The following is an 18,536-nucleotide window of genomic DNA, read 5'->3' as shown; positions in this document are numbered from 1 at the left end:
AATGAAGCATTTTTTTTAAATATAGTTGTCTGAACCTTTCACAGCATACTCCATGAAAATACTACACTAACCATGAAAGCATTCACCAAGGGCTTACGTCAAGTAGGTCACACAAAGGCTATTAAACCTAAAAAGGTTAAATGAAGAACAGATTCACACGCCTTTAATGTCCCACAGTTTATTACATTTAACCCTTATATAATAACAGTCCGTACATACAATAACAAGCCTGTCCCTCCAACATGCAGAAACCTATTCTTCACTCTCCAACTCGCAGGTCGAGGAACTGAAATGTCAAGCAGCTATACATCTGGAAATAATCATCCTCCTCACTGGTGGCCTTCGTTTGTAAAACATTTTTTAATGAATTGCTCCAAACCCAATTATACTCGGAATTTCATGTTCACTCCTATCTGCCTAAAAGCACTGGACACTTGAAAGTGACATCTCCTTTAATGGCAAATAGCTGGATCAGAATAAAACATTTAAATCACCAACAAACTAACCCACACACATAATATCAAACTTTCACGAAGCAAGATTGTGACAGACATGCATATTTATTTTAGTATTCCAAACAGTATTACCACACTGTCTGGAAGGGTTCTGGGGGCCTACAATCCCCCCAAACAGGTCCCCAAAAAATATTATTACAAGAAATTAGCTATAAAAAGGCTAAATTCTCTCAGCCTTATGGCAAAATGTGTAGAATAGATTGGGACTAGCTATAAAACAGCAGTATGCCACTGCATTAGCAATGTGGCAGAATGGTAAACGTGCTACTCGTCAATGTTTAGGGATTTCCAGAGGGATGTCCTGACCATACTGAGAGCTATTTCAGGAGAGGTGACACACAAGTACGGTCTTAAAATGCAGCCAGGGCTGAGGGCTCTTGTAGAACTAATCAAACCTGACCCCACCTCCCGGCTCTTTCTCAGAACTGAACCAATAAACAGCTACTCCTGTCACACAGGTCCACTATGACACATAGGTCAGCTGGAGTCCTATTTTATACCTTTAGAAATAGACTTACTAGAACAGGCATCCCCGTAATTCTATGTTTACCAATACCAGGTAGTCACAACACATCCAAACTGTTGCTACAAGCAATTTTTTAGTGGTCTTGATGCAGTTCCATGACTTGTTTTCTTCCAGTAGTATCACATATTATATAGCTGAATCTCAGATCAAGGGTGAGAACACCTTTTGGCCACATCATATTCCTAATTATTATATCATTTTGTAAACAGGGCTTTCTTCTAAACTCACCAAGAAAAACATAGAAATCAAGAAGGCCAAACTCCAGGTGAACGTATGTAACTAATTCAGCGTTGCACACTTTTCTACCCGTTCATTGACACCTTTCTAAATAATAAATAGATAGAAATTAACATAATCAGAAACAACAACAAAGAGAGAGTCCAAATTGACAGAATTGTTGGTAAGTAAGCAGCATCACTCACTCAAGGTAGATCCCCCAGAAATATGAATGTGTCAACATTAGTGGACAAGAGATGTAAATAGCACACACTCATCTTAGGAAATGGGTCCCTTGTTTTGAGTCCACCACACAGTTACTACAGGTTGTAGCTGAATGTTCAAGAGGTTAAGTTATGGACTGATCTGGGTTCAGGAGAAGAAGCTGCGGAGCTGGAACAAGAAGTGTCCCTCCTTGTTTTTACTTGTTCTGCAGCGGCCGTTCATATAGTCCCAAGCAGAGCGCTTACAGTAGTTGTAGAAATGCTCCTCTGCTTTCTTCAGGGTGAGGTTCAGGTCCAGAGTGCCCTGCAAACTGCACAGAGAGAAACACGGAGAGAAAGACTGATGAGTCTGGTTGTATTGCTTTGTAATGAAAAGGCAAATATTTCAGATGATGGACAGATGCAGATACTCACACACACACCTGTTGGTGAACTGGATGAGCTGCACATCGTTCCTACACCTCAGCAGGGCATCTCTGTTGTTCAATAATATGGTGGCACAGATGAAGAGTTCAAAGGTGAATTCTGTGTTGACGGCCTGTGCCTCAGACACTGGTTTATCCTCTGGAACCATCCCAGAGCATTCGTTGCAACACAAAACAAATCACAAGAAGGACAACATACCATTGTTATAAGCAAATACAGAAGGACCAAAACGGGCTTCTGTAAATTCATATTACCAATTGTATGGACATATACACTACATGACCAAAAGTATGTGGACACCTGCTCGTCGAACATCTCATTCCAAAATCAGCACTCGGTGGTCCTGTTCTGTGAGCTTGTGTAGTCTACCACTTCGCGGCTGAGCCGTTGTTGCTCCTAGACATTTCCACTTTACAATATATTGTGTATTTGGAACCATGCTGTGCAGTGTTTCTTATGTACTGTCACACATGTGACATGTCACTGACTCACTAGCCTGTGACTTGGAAGGATAGCCACAGGAGACTACCGTCTCACCTATACTCTGCCTGCGGGCGATCCTCTCCTGGTAGCGGGCGCGGTCCACCTGCTGGGAGATGAGCTCCAGGTGGTCACAGCTCAGGATCTCAAAGAGACGCAGGGCGTCACAGTGCTCAAACTCCCTTTGGAAACCCAGCAGCAGCCATCTGGGAGAGGGGACACACATACATGTAAGTATACACATTTCATGCAAATACACCCCTTCAAATTAGTGGATTCTGCCATTTCAGCCACACCTGTTGCTGACAGGTGTATAAAATCGAGCAGTCATGTAATCTACATAGACAAATATTGGCAGTAGAATGGCCAATACTTAAGAGCTCATTGGACTTTCAACGTGGCACCATCATAGGATGCCACCTTTCCAACAAGTCAGTTCATCAAATTTCTGCCCTGCTAGAGCTGCCCCGGTCAACTGTAAATGCTGTTATTGTGAAGTGGAAACGTCTAGCAGCAACAACGGCTCAGCCGCGAAGTGGTAGGCCACACAAGCTCACAGAATGGGACCGCCGAGTGCTGAAGCGCGTAAAAATTGTCTGTCCTTGGTTGCAGCTCTCACTACTAAGTTCCAAACTGCCTCTGAAAGTAATGACACCACAACACATTTTATTTGGAAGCTTCATGAAATGGGTTTCCATGGCCGAGCGCCGGCTGCAGTGGTGTAAAGCTCGCCGCCATTGGACAGTGGAAACGCGTTCTCTGGAGTGATGAATCACGCTTCACCATCTGGCAGTATGACGAAAGAATCTGGGTTTGGCGGATGCCAGGAGAACGCCATCTGCCCCAATGCACAGCGACAACTGTAAAGTTTGGTGGAGGAGACATAATGGTCTAGGCCCCTTAGTTCCAATGAAGGGAAATCTTAACACTCCAGCATACAATGACATCCTAGATGATTTTGTGCTTCCAACTTTGTGGCAACAGTTTGGAGAAGGCCCTTTCGTGTTTCAGCATGACAATGCCCCCGTGCACAAAGCGAGGTCCATTCAAAAATGGTTTGTCGAGATCGGTGTGGAAGAACTTGACTGGCCTGCACAGAGCCCTGACCTCAACCCCATCGAACACCTTTGGGATGAATTGGAATGCCAACTGCGAGCCAGGCCTAATCGCCCAACATCAGTGCTCGACCTCACTAATGTTCATGTGGCTGAATGGAAGCAAGGCCCCGCAGCAATGTTCCAACATCTAGTGGAAAGCCTTCCCAGAAAAGGTGAGGCAGTTATAGCAGCAAAGGGGGGACCAACTCCATATTAATGCTCATGATTTTAGAATAAGATGTTTGACTAGCAGGTGTACACATACACTACATGGTATGTGGGAAAAGTATGTACTGCAAACATACAGATGCAGTATATGCGTGTGTGTTGTGTACCTGTGACAGAAGGTGAAACTCTCCATGCTATCTGTGATCAGGTGGGTGTGGAGCTGAGGATCCAACTCCTTCAGCAGTGCTGCCTCCAGCTCTGAGTGACAACAATCAAAACGTTAATAACATTACCTTATTATCAAGTCTACCATATTATTACACATGTACAGAGAAGACAGACAAATAAATTAAAAAACATCATTAAAACTAACAAACCTATCTTCCTGTGCAGGCCGTCAGCGCGGAAGTCCTTGGAGAACTTCTCCATGTAGCAGGAGAAGCTCCAGTAGGTGTCCACCTCAGAGTCCAGCACCTCCAGGAATCGGCTACAAAGGTCATTCATCCCCTGAGCATAGCTCACCTCTGACCCCCAGCACATCAGCATGAAGAAAGTAAGTAAATACAGTTACTTTAGCTTACTACTAAGACTAAGGGGATAATCTGAACATGAAATATGCGTGTACATTTCTCGTAAATTATGCATTTACTTCCATGGCAGACAGCCGCGAAAACCTACACACACATTTGTCAAGTTGGGATTGTGTAACACGTTACTCCGCCAACATATATTTCTCCATAGAGGGCTCTCTAACTAAACTTCCTTTCAGTGGTTGGGTGACAACCGGCTCATGACCAGTATACAGTATTTGCAGCACTAAAAACTGAGATGGGCAGGGTCAAAGATAAACAGAGAGAGTGAGAAAAGAAAGAAAAAGAGAAGAGAAAGAGACAATAGGAGAGAGAAAGAGAGATTACCTGGGTGAAAAGCAGCATATGTAATGAGAATATCCCTCAACACCAGCAGATTGCCCAAGCCTTCACCCCTGTAAAAGCAAACAAACCAAAAACACTAGGGTTGCAAAGGGAGAAAATGTTACTGGTAACTTTACCAGTACACTACTAGAATATTGGACACTTTCATTTCAGGTAATTCTCATAACATGTAACAGATAAAATAATAAAATAAGATGTCTTAAATGTGACAAAGCTGTTAAACATAATCCTTAATAAAACCCATAAATTTATGAATAGTGTTACTATTTAATATGAGGATTTCAGCATGGAATGTCCTTTCTATCTTTTTTATATGCTTGTATTTATTTTACTACAGGTATGTCAATATGTCTTTGTTGTAAATGTTTTGGGGCCGAACTGGTGGAAGTTGTGAAAAAAGTAAATAGTTGGAAGAGTTGCAGACAATGTCATTCTATTTAATATGCTTTTTTTCATTATGTAGGCCATTTTCTCCTGAACTATATGGTCTATCCACTAGAACAGGGTTTCCATAACTTTTTGTTTTGCAACCCAACCATGTAAAAACAGTGATGTAATCAAAGGCCAATGTTTACTTTTTTAATTGGGGCTATGGCAATATATTACAAATCAGTTTGACAGTACTTCAATCTAAAGGAAGTATGGTTTGAGGTGACTGAAATGCATCAGAAAGGTATTGGGAAGTTCAGAAGATCATCAGGCAATAATTTAGCATGATATTCTGTGTAGAAAAGATCATTGATGATATTCTTTTCCCCCCAGTCTGATTTAGAACCTGGTCTTATCCACTCTGTTCTAATGAGTCCTGCGCAGTTTGAGGGAAACAGAAGACACATACGTATTCCTTATCTTCCAGTGAAGGCGTCATAATATTTTGTAGCTTAAACCGTAAAAAATGTTGAGACATTTGTAGGATGAAAACAGAAACTGCTCTGTTTATTACAACCGTATCACTGGAGGTTACTGACAGAATCCCGGTTCTATGAACCAAGCGCAATTATTCATATTTTTTCTTTGTCTCTACCCCTAGTTTGGGAAACGCTGCACTAGAAACTAATGGACACACAGATGTAAAGATTAAGAAAATATCACTATTTTATATGAATATATTTTTTTAAGTTACCATAGATAAATTAACTGTTAATTACCAAAATTACTTTGACAAAATCTGATAACTTTAGTAAATTACCAGTAGTTTTGCAACCCTCGTTAAAACAAATCAGATCAAATACACTGATACCTCACACAAAAAGACTGATCCTTAAAATGAGTAGCTACATGTAGCCTACTGGCTTTATATGGGTTGTAATGTCAAGCTAAAAAACTTTAACGTTGTAACGACACAGCTTTCTTATCCTAAAACCAACAGGTAGTCAGTGTGTCACTGCTTATACATGTCGACAGAGAACGAACACTTAAGGCCCTACTCCAATATGCCCTGTTGATTTAAGTGTTGAACTGTTTGTAGCTGACAGCCTGCCAGAGGAGTTGAAACATAAATCCTGTTAAGCTTCCTGTTTCTGTTAAGTGTTGAGCAATGTTCCCTGTAAAGGCATCAGCATGCTTTAGTTCGCCTGGCGCCTAGCCGAGCTCGGCTAACCGAAACTAATGTGATCGCTTACTCCAATAAAAAAACGTCGCTTGAAAAACGAGAAGAAAAAAAAAGTGGCAAGAGTACTGTTTGTCCATTTTGAGACGCCGTAGCCAGACTACACTTCCTCAAAAAGTCAGGATTAATTTAAGGTAACTCAAGAAATCTGTCATTAATTTTGAGGATTTCCAGAGGAGATCTTAATCGTGCAATTTTGTATCTGACTAGAATGTTTGGTGCAGTATTTCTCAAGTGAAAAAATGTGCATGAGGACGAGTCATCTCTCGTTGAATGACAACAAGCACTTCATTGAAGAATCCCTACTGGTGACCAATCTCCGACGAGGGAGCGTAGACTCTGGCTACCGACTTACTATTTGATCACCACAAAGTATTGAGTATTCATCTGTGAGAATTTCATTGGCGCTCTGTCTCAATGTACAGAGACTGAAGTTGATAATGAACTAAAGCCACTCACGAGTAGTAGGGTAGGTCTCTGTCTGTCCGAGGCACGTCCTTGTCGATGATTCGGATGGCCTCTTGGAGCTCCTCCAGATCAAAGGTCACCCGCTCAAACAACACCTGGGTTCAGGGGTCAGAGAAACAAAAGATATTAGTGGTCAGATGGACTATGTCATCATCTCAGATTTCAGTCTAGCATACTGTAGACTGTAAAGGTCTGTAACAAGAAATGTCAACCTCGGAGAGTGTGACCAGCTGTTAAGAGATTATAAAATATAATATTCAGTAATAAAATGACAGAGTGGATTATATTGACATGTACATGACTAAAACACACAGTTTGTAGCCTAACACCCATATCCTGGTGCAATATAAACTGACAACATTTCAAACAGCCCCAAGCTAAATTACCTTAGTACATTTTCAACGCATAGCACTTCTGTTGAACATATTAACTATGAATAGGTGAATGGTCAATAGGGAAGGTGTATGGTAATTTTGATCTCTTACAAACAAAAATGCAAAGAGGGAGAAGCAGTTAAACCATGTACTTTTCAGGGGGGTTTGTGTGTACTTTGAGGCTGGTGGTTTACCTGGGCCTGTAGCTCCAGGAAGGACAGCCTCTCCTTGACCTCGTCACTCTGGTTCTGAGCCTGCAGCTGGACCCTGTCCTGCCTCACATCGAAGTACCGCACCGCTGCCACCAACTCAGCTAGAAACACACACAGGGAAGGAGGAAGAGAATTGTAGACAGGTGAGCGAGAGTGAAGGAAGCAACTTTACAGGAGGAAACCAGGGAGAATTTACAAAATTGGTTGAGCTCATAGATTCCAGCATAAAGTTGATGAGTCTAGAATAAGGTGCTGAACAACAATAGATAGCAAGAGAGAGAAAGAAAGAGTATAAGTTGATCTACATCCAGGCCCTACCATCGGTGCCATTTATACGCAGTCGGACGGCGGCAGGAAAAAGCTGCTGCCACTTCCTCTTCATGGAGTGGTAGCGGACGTTGAGCTGCTCCTGCAGTAGGGGGCGCTCCAGAGAGGTGGAGCTGCAGGGGTACATCCCGAACAGGAAACGCCACACCTGGCCACGCCCCGAAGGGGACACACCACCTAGACACATACAGCACAGGTTGAGTCCAGATACTTTACAATGGCTTCTTTCCTCCTGTGTGTTCCTTTTCCTCACTCCTCAACCTCACTGATGGGAAACAACTGGACAGGTGAGAGATGCAAAGACATGTCCACTTGGTGTTCTGGACTGGTAGGTCTCTAGCTTTTCAACAGAATCGACTCAGGTTATAATGTTGAGACAAGGACTTCTGCATAATTTTACAGGAGTGTGAAGACTAGACCTGAACTAAAATATAAACGATAAGGTTTTGGATCAATTGGCCTCTGACTAGATATTTTTTTACATTTTTTATTTAGCTAGGCAAGTCAGTTAAGAAAGAATTCTTATTTACAATGACGGCCTACCCTGGCCAAACCCTAACGACGCTGGGCCAATTGTGCGCCGCCCTATGGGACTCCCAAACACGGCCGGTTGTGATACAGCCTGTAATCGAACCAGGGTCTGTAGTGATGCCTCTAGCACTGAGATGTAGCGCCTTAGACCGCTACGCAACTCGGGAGATAAAGTGGCTAATTTATTCCTTCTAGCTAATTTATCCCTAAACAAACTATGCTTCTCCAGGAATGAGTGGCTTATAATGGTTAGTGTGCAAAACAAGTCTTGATCCTCAGCGTGGAGACCTTTAGCCCCCTTCTTAGAGCTCTGACAGGGATCATTATATAATGTTTTTGCACCATAGTCATTTCAGCTAATGATATCGCGCCAGAGGAGAGAAGGAATGTGCATCAATGAAAGAGAGGGGGGGGTTCCGTGTTCCTGATTAAGTTTTTTGATAAACACAGTCACAGTAGTGACTGTCTGTAGCAGTATACCATGTATCTAGCTCACAGAGCTCTACCTTGCGTGCAATGGACTCTCTCTGAGCTTTTCAGCATGACGAAGCCCTAGGGGTTCCCAGGAACTAAATTCAGAGGGGGGGGTTCAGTGTTTACAGTCAACACTATGCACCCGGAGTCCTACATCTTGGTCATATACTGTAGCTGTTTCCCCTAACCACTGATACATGGTCAGATATTTTGTCATCCCTAAATGGTTAAGATTATGATTGGTAGTTGGATAATCTGATCCTAGATCTGATGTTAGGGTCCATTTCACCTTGAGCTTGAAAACATGTGAGTGAAGGCCCTGAGTGTACCGGTGACTGCAACTTACTTATGGAGCATTGATGCAGATAGAAGCTAGAAAGTATACAGTCCCCAGCTATTCACCCATTCATACACTCCCCTCTTGTTTTCCCTCAGGAGCAGATGTGTGTGGACTGTTGATGTCATACCCACAAACCATGACTGATGGATTTCATGTGAATCATGATTTTTCCTCCCTCTGAAAATAATCTGTCAGATCACACCAAAGGTCTTGCCTGGTAACTGTAAAACCAAACCATTGTCTGTTTCTAAAAGTCTTTGCTTGAGGGGTCTCAGTGAGGTTTGATTACATGGCTTTCTAGAGAATGGTTGAACTGTAGTGCAGTCAGCTAGCTCCTCAGGCAAACATCACTTGACTTGTAGATATTGATAGAGCAATAGCAAATCTGGGAAACCCAGCACTGGGAAACAATTTAACTGTACTTAATTTAAACTGTGATATGCTCCAGCTTACTGGCCCATAATGTTTGAATATTAAATACTTTTCAATCAATTAATATGTTGAATTATGAATTGGCAGTGATTCATGCCCATCAATTTCTCTTTAGGATATCGTATCCCATCCTTACCATTCTTGAAAATGTGCATCCGCAGCCTGGACTCGTCCACTCTCCCCTCTGCGTCCATAACGCCAGGTAACTCGAGAGGTGTCGTGGGTAGAGCAGGTGCGTTTACCAATGATACTTTCTGTTGGTTCCCAAACTCCGCCGTGACATTATTGACAGGTGAACTTCTTTTCGTTGTCCCATGCTTTCCCTTTGTTTTAATAAGGGGAGTCCCATGTACTCCGAGTTCTTTGGCGGTACTTTCACGACCGGGAATATCAAGTGCAGGTGAGTGCTGTAGCCCGTTCTCCTGTAGAGTGTCCATGATGTATATTCTCACTAATGACACGAAGTGTAAAACACAAACATTCCTCCTCGTGAAAACGCCTTGAGTGCCCGCTACATTTGTTTGTTGTAAAAAATTAAAAAATAAAGTTACGTTATACCTTCCGTTTAAATTAATGTTTAAGCAGCGCTCCGACTTGAAAATGAATATCCTTCAATACACAGGAGTTAGGACATTTCCCAGTTCAGGCAGGAATCCATGTTGTGTGAGACTTCTATGCTCTGCCCACTTTAAACCTCACGACCAAAGTTCTTCCTGTGAGTCAATCATATGACTGAACCTTACTGTTTTGTGTGTGTGGCCTACATTCGGGTTTTTATGTCGGGTTGAAAGCCGCAATTCTTCGGCTACGGGAGCATTTTAACACCACCTAGGGGTTTTTACAAGACAACTATTTCTGCTGTATAAGGCTACACATGGTCAGTCTGGCATAAGCGTTTGAAAGTGAAACGCCTTCATTCATATTCGTGGCTTCTTATGATGGACAATTCTAAACTGCTCTTTTATCATGCTACACTCAAACCTAAATCTTTACATTTCCTCCCACACTATGAATGGAAGTGGTCTGTGAAATGCAGATTCAGTGCAATACTAAAACTAATGACCAATATAATGACCATACAATATGTTGGGCCTTTTCCCATTAATGAATTGAAAAACTACTTAACAGTTTTTTAATTTAACCTTTATTAAATCCTCCAAATAAAATCTTTAAGAACTGATTGTGAGGCCTCCAAGCACTAGGATGACCACCAGCTTCACTGCCAGAAAAGCATAAAAAGAAAAGTTGCATCTCTGAAGTATTCTCTTCTGCACCTTAAAAAAAACAAAATAATTTTGAAAACATTAACTTCAAAGGGAAGGACAACATCATCTGTATGATAACTTGATACATTTTTGAGCAATACAATAGTAAGGGAATAAATGTGATCTTTTTTTGGCCTAATATGTGAAAAATGTTGTTGTGTTACCTGGGATAACTGAGGTAAATATTAACCCATAAGGTGTAGGCCTAGCCTCGATGAGGAGGAGTATTGTCCCATTGCCATGGTACTGCTTGTCCTTCCCATTGACGCAGCGCTGCAGAGTGCAGAAGTAATAGCCTATGTCATTCAGCTCTAACCAGGTCATCAAGATGCTTGTGTTCAGGTCGTAGTTTTTCTGAAACCTCCCCTTGAATCGGGGCAAGTCACTCATCTCCCTCCACACCTTCCTCTGGCCATGTGTGGCCGTGTTGATGTACCACTCTGCCCTGCAGCCAGTGATAAGCTCTCCGCTGTCCAACAGGACACGGCATCCCATGGAGACTTTCTGGGCCAGTGTGACGGTCATCACAGAGTCCTGGTCCACCCATACACGACAGAAAGTGTGATGAGGGACTGGACAACAGAATAGACAAATAGTTGTGAGAAATGTTCTCGTTATGGTATAATTAAGCAATAAGGACCAAGGGGGTGTGGTATATGGCCAATATGCCACGGCTAAGGGCTGTTCTTATGCGCAACGCAGAGTGCCTGGACACAGCCCCCTTAGCCGTGGTATATTGGCCATATATCACAAACCCCTGTGGTCCGTTATTGCTATTATAAACTGGTTACCAATGTAATTAGAGCAGTAAAAATACATGTTTTATCATACCTGTGGTATACGGTCTGATATACCACAGCTGTCAGCCAATCAGCACTCAGGGCTCAAACCACCCATTTTATAAATAACTAGATTCCTGTCAAGAGGATGACTTTCTTTGCCATCAAGACAAAAGAGTAAAACTAGATGCACCTGTTTAGATCTCTCCTATAGTCAACATTGGGGTTTGTGTCTGCGAACTGCGCAAAACTAAATTAAAACCCAAACAAGATAAAACCATTACCTTTGAGAAGGATGATCAAAATTAGGACAATGTGAAAGGTAGTCATTCCTTACAGCAACAAGAAGAGACAAATAATTATCATGTTGTGCGATACTAAAAGTCAGATTTTGTGGGTTTAATAGTGGAAGAATTTCATCCAGATAAGAGATTCAGAGAAGAAATGTACTAAATGTGTCTTTCAAGTCTTACCTTATGCCCCCAAATAGTACGGCAAAACAATTACAATAACCAACTTTACTTCCTTAAGTTAATTTCCTGATGCTCTACCTGAGGTTTAAAAAAATATATAGATATGAGTCAAACCCACTGTGGTTTCCAATGTAGGTTTGTGTGAGCAAATGTCAATTGGATGTGGATATCAGAAATACTTAATGTGTATGTTTAAATCATTGACCTTGCAAAGGCCTAAACAATATAGAAGTGGTTTTGTTTTCCTACTTTAAAAGTTCCAGAGAGGGTTCAGCGAAAGAAAGAGGGGGGTGAGCGATAAAGAGGTGAGAGAAAGACAGAGGCATGAGGGATAGAGAGATCGAGACAGGGATCTCAACAGTTTTTTTTCTGCGTTCCTGATCATGCGTCAGTTACACTCATACTCACTACCCCACAATCCCCACCCCGTGGCAGCCCCTCTCTAGTAGAACACCATGTACCTAGCTAACAGAGCTCTACCTTGTGTGCAGTGGAAGCCTCATGACTCTGAGCTTTTCAGCATGACAAAATCTCTTCAGCAACCACAGGCTAGAGATGATTGTGTTTACAGTTCAACACTGTATACCCTGTGTCATATCTCTCTTTCTCATATCTCCCTTACTGATAGAGAGAGAAAAAAAGAGAGAGAAAGACTCCTCAGCACATTTGGTTCCTTGAAAGTTGTGGGAATGTACATTTTTGTTACCCATTGGTTCTGGGAACGAAGCCATACGTTTCCTGACTGGTAAAACGTTGTTTTTTAAATGTTCTGATAATGGAAGCGAAAATTTAGCCTGTTCTGGGAATGTTAATTTTTAGGGTACAGGGAGGTTCTGAGAACGTTTCATTATGGAACCCTGAAAGTTTTCCTGGGAGATTTTATTAACATTTTGAGAACAAAAATGATAGGCTATTTGAAGGTAATTAAATAACATTCTGAGAACATGTTTCAATAACAATGTTGGCCTAGTTTGGGTTAACTGTTTTGAACACATGGAAATTAATTTGTTTAGGCATTTTCATTGTTATAGCAAGGCATTGGTGAGATTCAAACCTATGATCTTCTGTTTTCTATTCATGGAATTAGTCCACTGCGCCACCAGGATGTACAAACAGGCCCAATTTCAAAGGAAACAAGCGCTCATTAAGATTAGGTGTCGATAGAGAGAGTTTTGTTGACGCTGAGAACAGAATATTTTTCAATAAAAAAAATGTATTGTGGTTTTTATTGCAAGTTTTCTTAATGTTCTGAGAACACGACGTTAAATAGAACCATGAGGAATACCTGCAGAAAACATGTTGAAGTACTGAAATTCCCACAGAAGAACGTTGTTTCTTAACATTCTCTGAAAGTTCTGAGAACATGACTTTAATAGAACCATGAGGAAACCTGTAGAAAACTAAATGAAATTCCCACCTAAGAAACACATGGTTCTCAAAACGTAATGTGCCATCTGGGTATCCTGCACCGTTCCCAGAATGTTGTGGGAAGGTTGTATTCAAAATAACCATAGGACAACCACACTCTCACCAAGCTCTAAGAAACATCTGGTTCTCAGAACGTTATGTGCTAGCTGTTTCTCAAGTAATTAGCCAACAGTCACCTTCAGTTTACACATTTACACAACTTCCTCTAATTCCTTTTTTTGTTCAATCACCATCATTGTTAAGTAACAGGAAATACACATGCAATACTTTTGACACCACTCTCGTTATAACTGCTTGTCACTCATTTTACTGGAACCAGTTGGCTTTTAAGATGTGTGTCAGTGCCATGGTCACTACTGGTGTTTTCCTTGGACCTGTAGCCTCCTGTTTTGGCACCTCTTTTCACAACACAGTGAGTATCCTCTGTAGATTTGAGTTTTTACTTTGTTGTTGCTGAACCAACATTATTTCCCAGTGCTTTACAGTCTATGCTATGCTTGTTGGTCAGTGGTAATGTTGTATTTGGTTGACACAATTATGATGGGCGTGCCATCTGACACCAGGCATCTTTAACACAACATGTAAAAGATATTAGGAATCTGGTGCGTCATTAGTTAGAATTAACTTTCAAATCTCTCTGTTGGACCAAAAGAGCCCATTGATGTGGATTGAGATGATGCTCATTTTGTCTCAGGCCTCTGGCACTAGTGGTATGTGTTTCATTTTTATGTCAATATGCACTCAGTGTTTTCTTATGCTATGTCTAAACAACATGAACTGAATAATCCTTTTGTTGTTAATTCAAACACAGGTGTGGATTGGAAAGCTGATTACCCAAAGGTTGTTTTTACCAATAAGGGAGATGATGTGACCATTCCATGCAATGTTACCTATCCCCCGTCCCCATTTAAAGAGCCTATCCAGGCCTACTGGAAACGCCTGGGAACAACTAAACTTAAGATCAATGATAATGACAAGAATGAATTCCTCTATCACCCCAACAACACATTCGTCATCAAGCGTTTTCAGAACAGGACCAACCTGACAGGAAATGTCACTAAGGGAAACTGCTCCCTGAACATCAAGAGAATTGAAGAAGGCGACATGGGGCCCTCCTACTACTTGAGAATTGCCACTGGAGCCAACAACTTCAGTTTTATTAATGAACTTGTCTACATTAACATTTCTGGTAAGCAGTAGAGGATGCAATGTAAAGTGCTTTTGTTCAGTGAAGTGTGTCATTAATTTGATATGGAGGAAACTAATCCCTACTGTATTTTTTCCATTCAGGAACCTCCGGGACTATTTCAATCATACCAATAGATAAGTCAAACACAGGTGAAGTATTCAGCTTAGAATTTTCACGTACACACAGAATTTTAACTGTTGCTCTGAATCAGATATTGGTTTACTTTAGAAATTACCAGTGAACCTGACACAGTTGATAACACCAATAACAATGTATTTGTCAAAGTTAAAAGATGGGCTAAAGTTGTTTTTGTCTCCTTCTCAGTTGATTCCACGACTACAGTTCCATTTGCCACCACAGAATGTAAGTAGACTCTCAAGGACAGTTTCCCAGACCCACATTAAGCCTAGTCTTGGACTAAAATGTATGCTATATCTACAGTGCGTTCAGAAAGTATTCATACCACTTGACTTATTACACATGTTGTTGTGTGACAGCCTGAATTCAAAATGGATGAAATATTTATTTCTATCTCATCTATCTACACCACAGGAGGTTGGTGGCACCTTCATTGGGGAGGACAGGCTCGTGGTAATCACTGAAGCGGAATTAATGGAATGATATCAAGCACATTGTTTCCATTTGATACCATTCCATTTACTTCGTTCCAGCCATTATAATGAGCTGACCTCCACTCAGCAGCCTCCACTGATCTACATGCAATACTGAGAAAGAGAGAACATATTTTTAGAAATGTATGCAAAGTTATTGAAAATGAAATACAGAAATATCTTTACATAAGTATTCACACCCCTGAGTCAATACATGTTAGAATCAGCTTTGGCAGTGATTACAGCTGTAAGTCTTCCTGGGTAAGTCTCTTAGAGCTTTGCACTCTTGAATTGTATAATATTTGCAGATTAAAAAAAAATGAATTCTTCAAGCTCAGTCAAGCTGGTTCTTGATCATCGCTAGACAGACATTTTCAAGTCTTGCCATAGATTTTCAAGCCGACAAAACTGTAACTAGGCAACACAGGAACATTCAATGTTGTCGTGGTAAGCAACTCCAGAGTATATTTTGCCTTGTGTTTTAGGTTATTGTCCTGCTGAAAGGTGAATTTGTCTTCCTGTGTCTGTTGGAAGCAGACTGAACCAGGTTTTCCTCTAGGATTTTGCCTGCGCTTATCTCTATTCCGTTTATTTTTATCCTAAAAAAACTCCCTAGTCCTTGCCGATGACAAGCATACCCATAACATGATGCAGCCAACACCATGCTTGAAAGTATGAAGAGTGGTACTCAGTGATGTGTTGTGTTAGATTTGCCCCAAACATAATGTTTTGTATTCAGGACATAAAGTACTTTTTTTTTTTGATAACAGAATGCATGCTTTGGAGTATTTTTATTATGTACATGCTTCCTTCATTTCACTCTGTAATTTAGATTAGTATTGTGGAGTAAATATAGTGTTGTAGATCCATCCTCAGTTTTCTCCTATCACAACCATTCAATTCTGTAATTGAAATCACTGAGCGGTTTCCTTCCTCTCTGGCAACAGAGTTAAGAAGGACCCCTGTATCTTTGTAGTGACTGGGTGTATTGATACACCATCCAAAGTGTAATTAATAACTTCACCATGCTCAAAGGGATATTCAATGTCTGCTTTTTTTACCCATCTACCAATAGGTGCCCTTTGCAAGGCATTGGAAAACCTCCCTGGTCTTTGTGGTTGAATCTGTTGGAAAATTTACTGTTTGACTGAGAGACCTTACAGACAGTTGTATGTGTGGGGTACAGAGATGAGGTAGTCATTCAAATATAATGTTAAATACTATTATTGCACACAGTGAGTCCATGCAACTTATGTGACTTGTTAAGCAAATTTTTACTCCTGAACTTATTTAGGCTTGCCATAACAAAGGGGTTGAATACTTATTGACTCAAGAAATGTCAGCTTTTCATTCTTTATTAATTTGCAAACATTTCTAAAAACATAATTCCACTTTGACACTATTGTGTGTAGGCCAGTGACACAAAATCTAAATTTAATCAATAAAGAATTCAGGCTGTAACACAACAAAATGTGGAAAAAGTCAAGGGGTGGGAATACTTTCTGAAGGCACTGTATTCATTTCAAATCAAATCTTTTGAGAGAGGGTCTCTTGATTGTGCATTGGGAGGCAGGTAGTCTAGCAGTTAAGAGTGTTGGGCCGGTAACCAAAAGGTTGGTGGTTCGAATCCTCGAGCTGTGAAATATCTGTTGATGTGCCCTTGAGCAAGGCACTTAACCATAGTTGCTCTGGATAAAAGTGTTGACTAAAATGTAAAAAAATATTAATTCAAATGAATAAATATTCCTCAGTCCTAATCAGAATGTTTTTCACAGTGTGTGAGGAAGCGCTATCCACGACCATATATATTGCCATCACGGTCCCAGTGGTTGTAGTTTTGCTGGTTGCTGTATTGGGAAGTGTTTGGTTCTTCAAGTACAGGAAAAGGTGGGTCCGGTTGATGGGTGTCCCCAGAGGGATGCTCTCAAGTTTGACTGACATTGATCAATTTCTATTGCAACATGATGTCCTCTGCCTTCTATTAGTCATTGCAGATACATTTTACTCACATTCGCTAAAATAACAACTGATTTGATTTTCTAGGTCCAGGTTTGTCACTAAGCAAGTGTCTGGATATTATGCTAATTTCACCATGACTCCAATGGCCAAACCTGAAAGGTATGCTTACAACTATGAAACATCCTTCAGTAAATTGCTAGTTTGACATATTTCAGTTTTTCTTCTGAATGTTACTCTAAAATATGTTCTTTGAGTTGACCTACAGTGTCAGTGAACTACTTGTCTTCCCCTATCTCCACAGAGTTAAAACTACAAAGAAAGATGACACCCAAGTTCCTCCTCCAAGGGTCATCGATGAGCCCGTCTATGGCAACGTCCAGGTACATTACAGCACCCTGAGCAGATCCGTTTTAAACTGACAGTACTCTTTATAATGATAGTACATGTAGACTGTTATTAAGTCATCAGCTTTGGACCTAATGGTCTTTACCAACTGGGCACACACTGGTTGACTCAATGTTGTTTCCTTGTCATTGAAATTACATGACAATGAAGCAACGTGAAATAGATGTTGAGTTGACGTCTGTAGCCAGTGGGTACTATATATGTTTACCATGTTGGCCATTTAGTGTTGTGCTCATAGCTTCTCGATAGACCTTTCCCTACCTTCCCTGCCTGATTTCTCCATTTCTCTTTACAGGGTCCAAACGATCCGATGGACAGTATGGATCAAATGGACAGTGTATATGCAAATGTGGATCATGCAAAACAGTGATGAAGCTGCATCTCAGATTTCGTCACTGCTTAATAATACTTGTTGAATGTGTGTGTGTGTGCGCGTGTGTGTTTTTGTCTTGATTGTTTTCTTGTCAAAAGGCAGTTTACAGAGTGTCAGCCCTCGTTTTTCACATCCTGTTTGACTTTCACTTGGTTAGACAATAATATGTGCAGTTTGTTTGTTAAATGTAAAATACATAGTTCAGTATGTAACTATTTTTGAAAGGACTGGCTTTCAAATAAACATACTTACTGAGATGATATGCTACCGGTTGTTTGATTCAATGTCAAAACATTTCACACAAAAACAGCTCTCGCAGTCCTATATTGACAAGCATTCGCAACTAAACATAACGTTTGTGCTGAGTTGGAGAGAAACATAATGTTGCCAGAAATTGTAAACATTTTTGACAAAGGCTTTCTGGGTAGTCATGAGTGAATGAAGTCATACACATGAGATTCACGTGTCAAAGTGAATACATTTTTTGAGTTTTGATTGGTTGAGTGTTAAGTTTTCTATGTTGCATATGTGAACAAACAGTATCTGATAAGAAACTTTGCAGACAATAACTGCCATTGTTATTTATTTATTTTTTCAGGGGTCGGATGCATATATAGGCCTTGATTTTGGTACTCAAATGCAACGTCTCAGGGTAAGAGTGGGTGAATCTCTGGCATATTACTGGACATGAACTAAGGAA

The 18,536-nt window shown here is 40.8% G+C and overlaps 2 protein-coding genes across 3 annotated transcripts; one reads left to right on the top strand and one right to left on the bottom strand.

Annotated features, from left to right (window-relative positions):
* Positions 1-162: 162 nt before the first annotated feature.
* LOC139572391 (TBC1 domain family member 15-like) lies at positions 163-10,269 on the bottom strand. 2 transcript variants are annotated; one of them, XM_071395142.1, is made up of 10 exons: positions 9,491-10,269; positions 7,569-7,754; positions 7,233-7,351; positions 6,656-6,759; positions 4,570-4,637; positions 4,030-4,176; positions 3,820-3,910; positions 2,445-2,593; positions 1,896-2,045; positions 163-1,792 (listed from the first exon to the last, which is right to left on the bottom strand). In XM_071395142.1, exons 1-10 carry the CDS (start codon positions 9,789-9,791, stop codon positions 1,770-1,772), a joined length of 1,338 nt encoding a protein of 445 aa, XP_071251243.1. In that variant the 5' UTR covers positions 9,792-10,269; the 3' UTR covers positions 163-1,769. The 2 variants fall into 2 exon arrangements, with proteins under 2 accessions (XP_071251243.1, XP_071251242.1); XM_071395141.1 differs by having other exon boundaries at positions 1,904-2,045; positions 9,491-10,264.
* LOC139572408 (myeloid cell surface antigen CD33-like) lies at positions 9,692-18,096 on the top strand. The gene is made up of 10 exons (XM_071395166.1): positions 9,692-9,754; positions 13,619-13,711; positions 13,949-14,009; positions 14,111-14,488; positions 14,590-14,637; positions 14,813-14,851; positions 16,875-16,986; positions 17,143-17,217; positions 17,360-17,438; positions 17,759-18,096. The coding sequence occupies exons 2-10, from the start codon at positions 13,631-13,633 to the stop codon at positions 17,831-17,833; spliced, it is 948 nt and encodes a 315-aa protein (XP_071251267.1). The 5' UTR covers positions 9,692-9,754; positions 13,619-13,630; the 3' UTR covers positions 17,834-18,096.
* Positions 18,097-18,536: the final 440 nt, after the last annotated feature.

The sequence above is a fragment of the Salvelinus alpinus genome, chromosome 4, assembly GCF_045679555.1.
Source record: "Salvelinus alpinus chromosome 4, SLU_Salpinus.1, whole genome shotgun sequence".
In the NCBI taxonomy this organism is placed as follows: domain Eukaryota; kingdom Metazoa; phylum Chordata; class Actinopteri; order Salmoniformes; family Salmonidae; genus Salvelinus; species Salvelinus alpinus.
Note: the sequence above shows the minus strand (reverse complement) of the source record. Positions and strands in the feature narration are given on the sequence as shown.

Bases quoted from the DNA above. Each gene is read 5' to 3' on its own strand.
- LOC139572391 (XM_071395141.1), bottom strand. From the start codon at position 9,791: ATGGACACTCTACAGGAGAACGGGCTACAGCACTCACCTGCACTTGAT. The intron at 6,760-7,232 runs GTAAACCACCAG...CCCTGAACCCAG, and splicing joins TCCTGGAGCTACAGGCCCAG to GTGTTGTTTGAGCGGGTGAC. The intron at 2,594-3,819 runs GTACACAACACA...CCCCTCTCCCAG, and splicing joins AGTTTCACCTTCTGTCACAG to ATGGCTGCTGCTGGGTTTCC.
- LOC139572408 (XM_071395166.1), top strand. From the start codon at position 13,631: ATGTGTGTCAGTGCCATGGTCACTACTGGTGTTTTCCTTGGACCTGTA. The intron at 14,852-16,874 runs GTAAGTAGACTC...TGTTTTTCACAG, and splicing joins TCCATTTGCCACCACAGAAT to TGTGTGAGGAAGCGCTATCC. The intron at 17,218-17,359 runs GTATGCTTACAA...CTATCTCCACAG, and splicing joins CCAATGGCCAAACCTGAAAG to AGTTAAAACTACAAAGAAAG.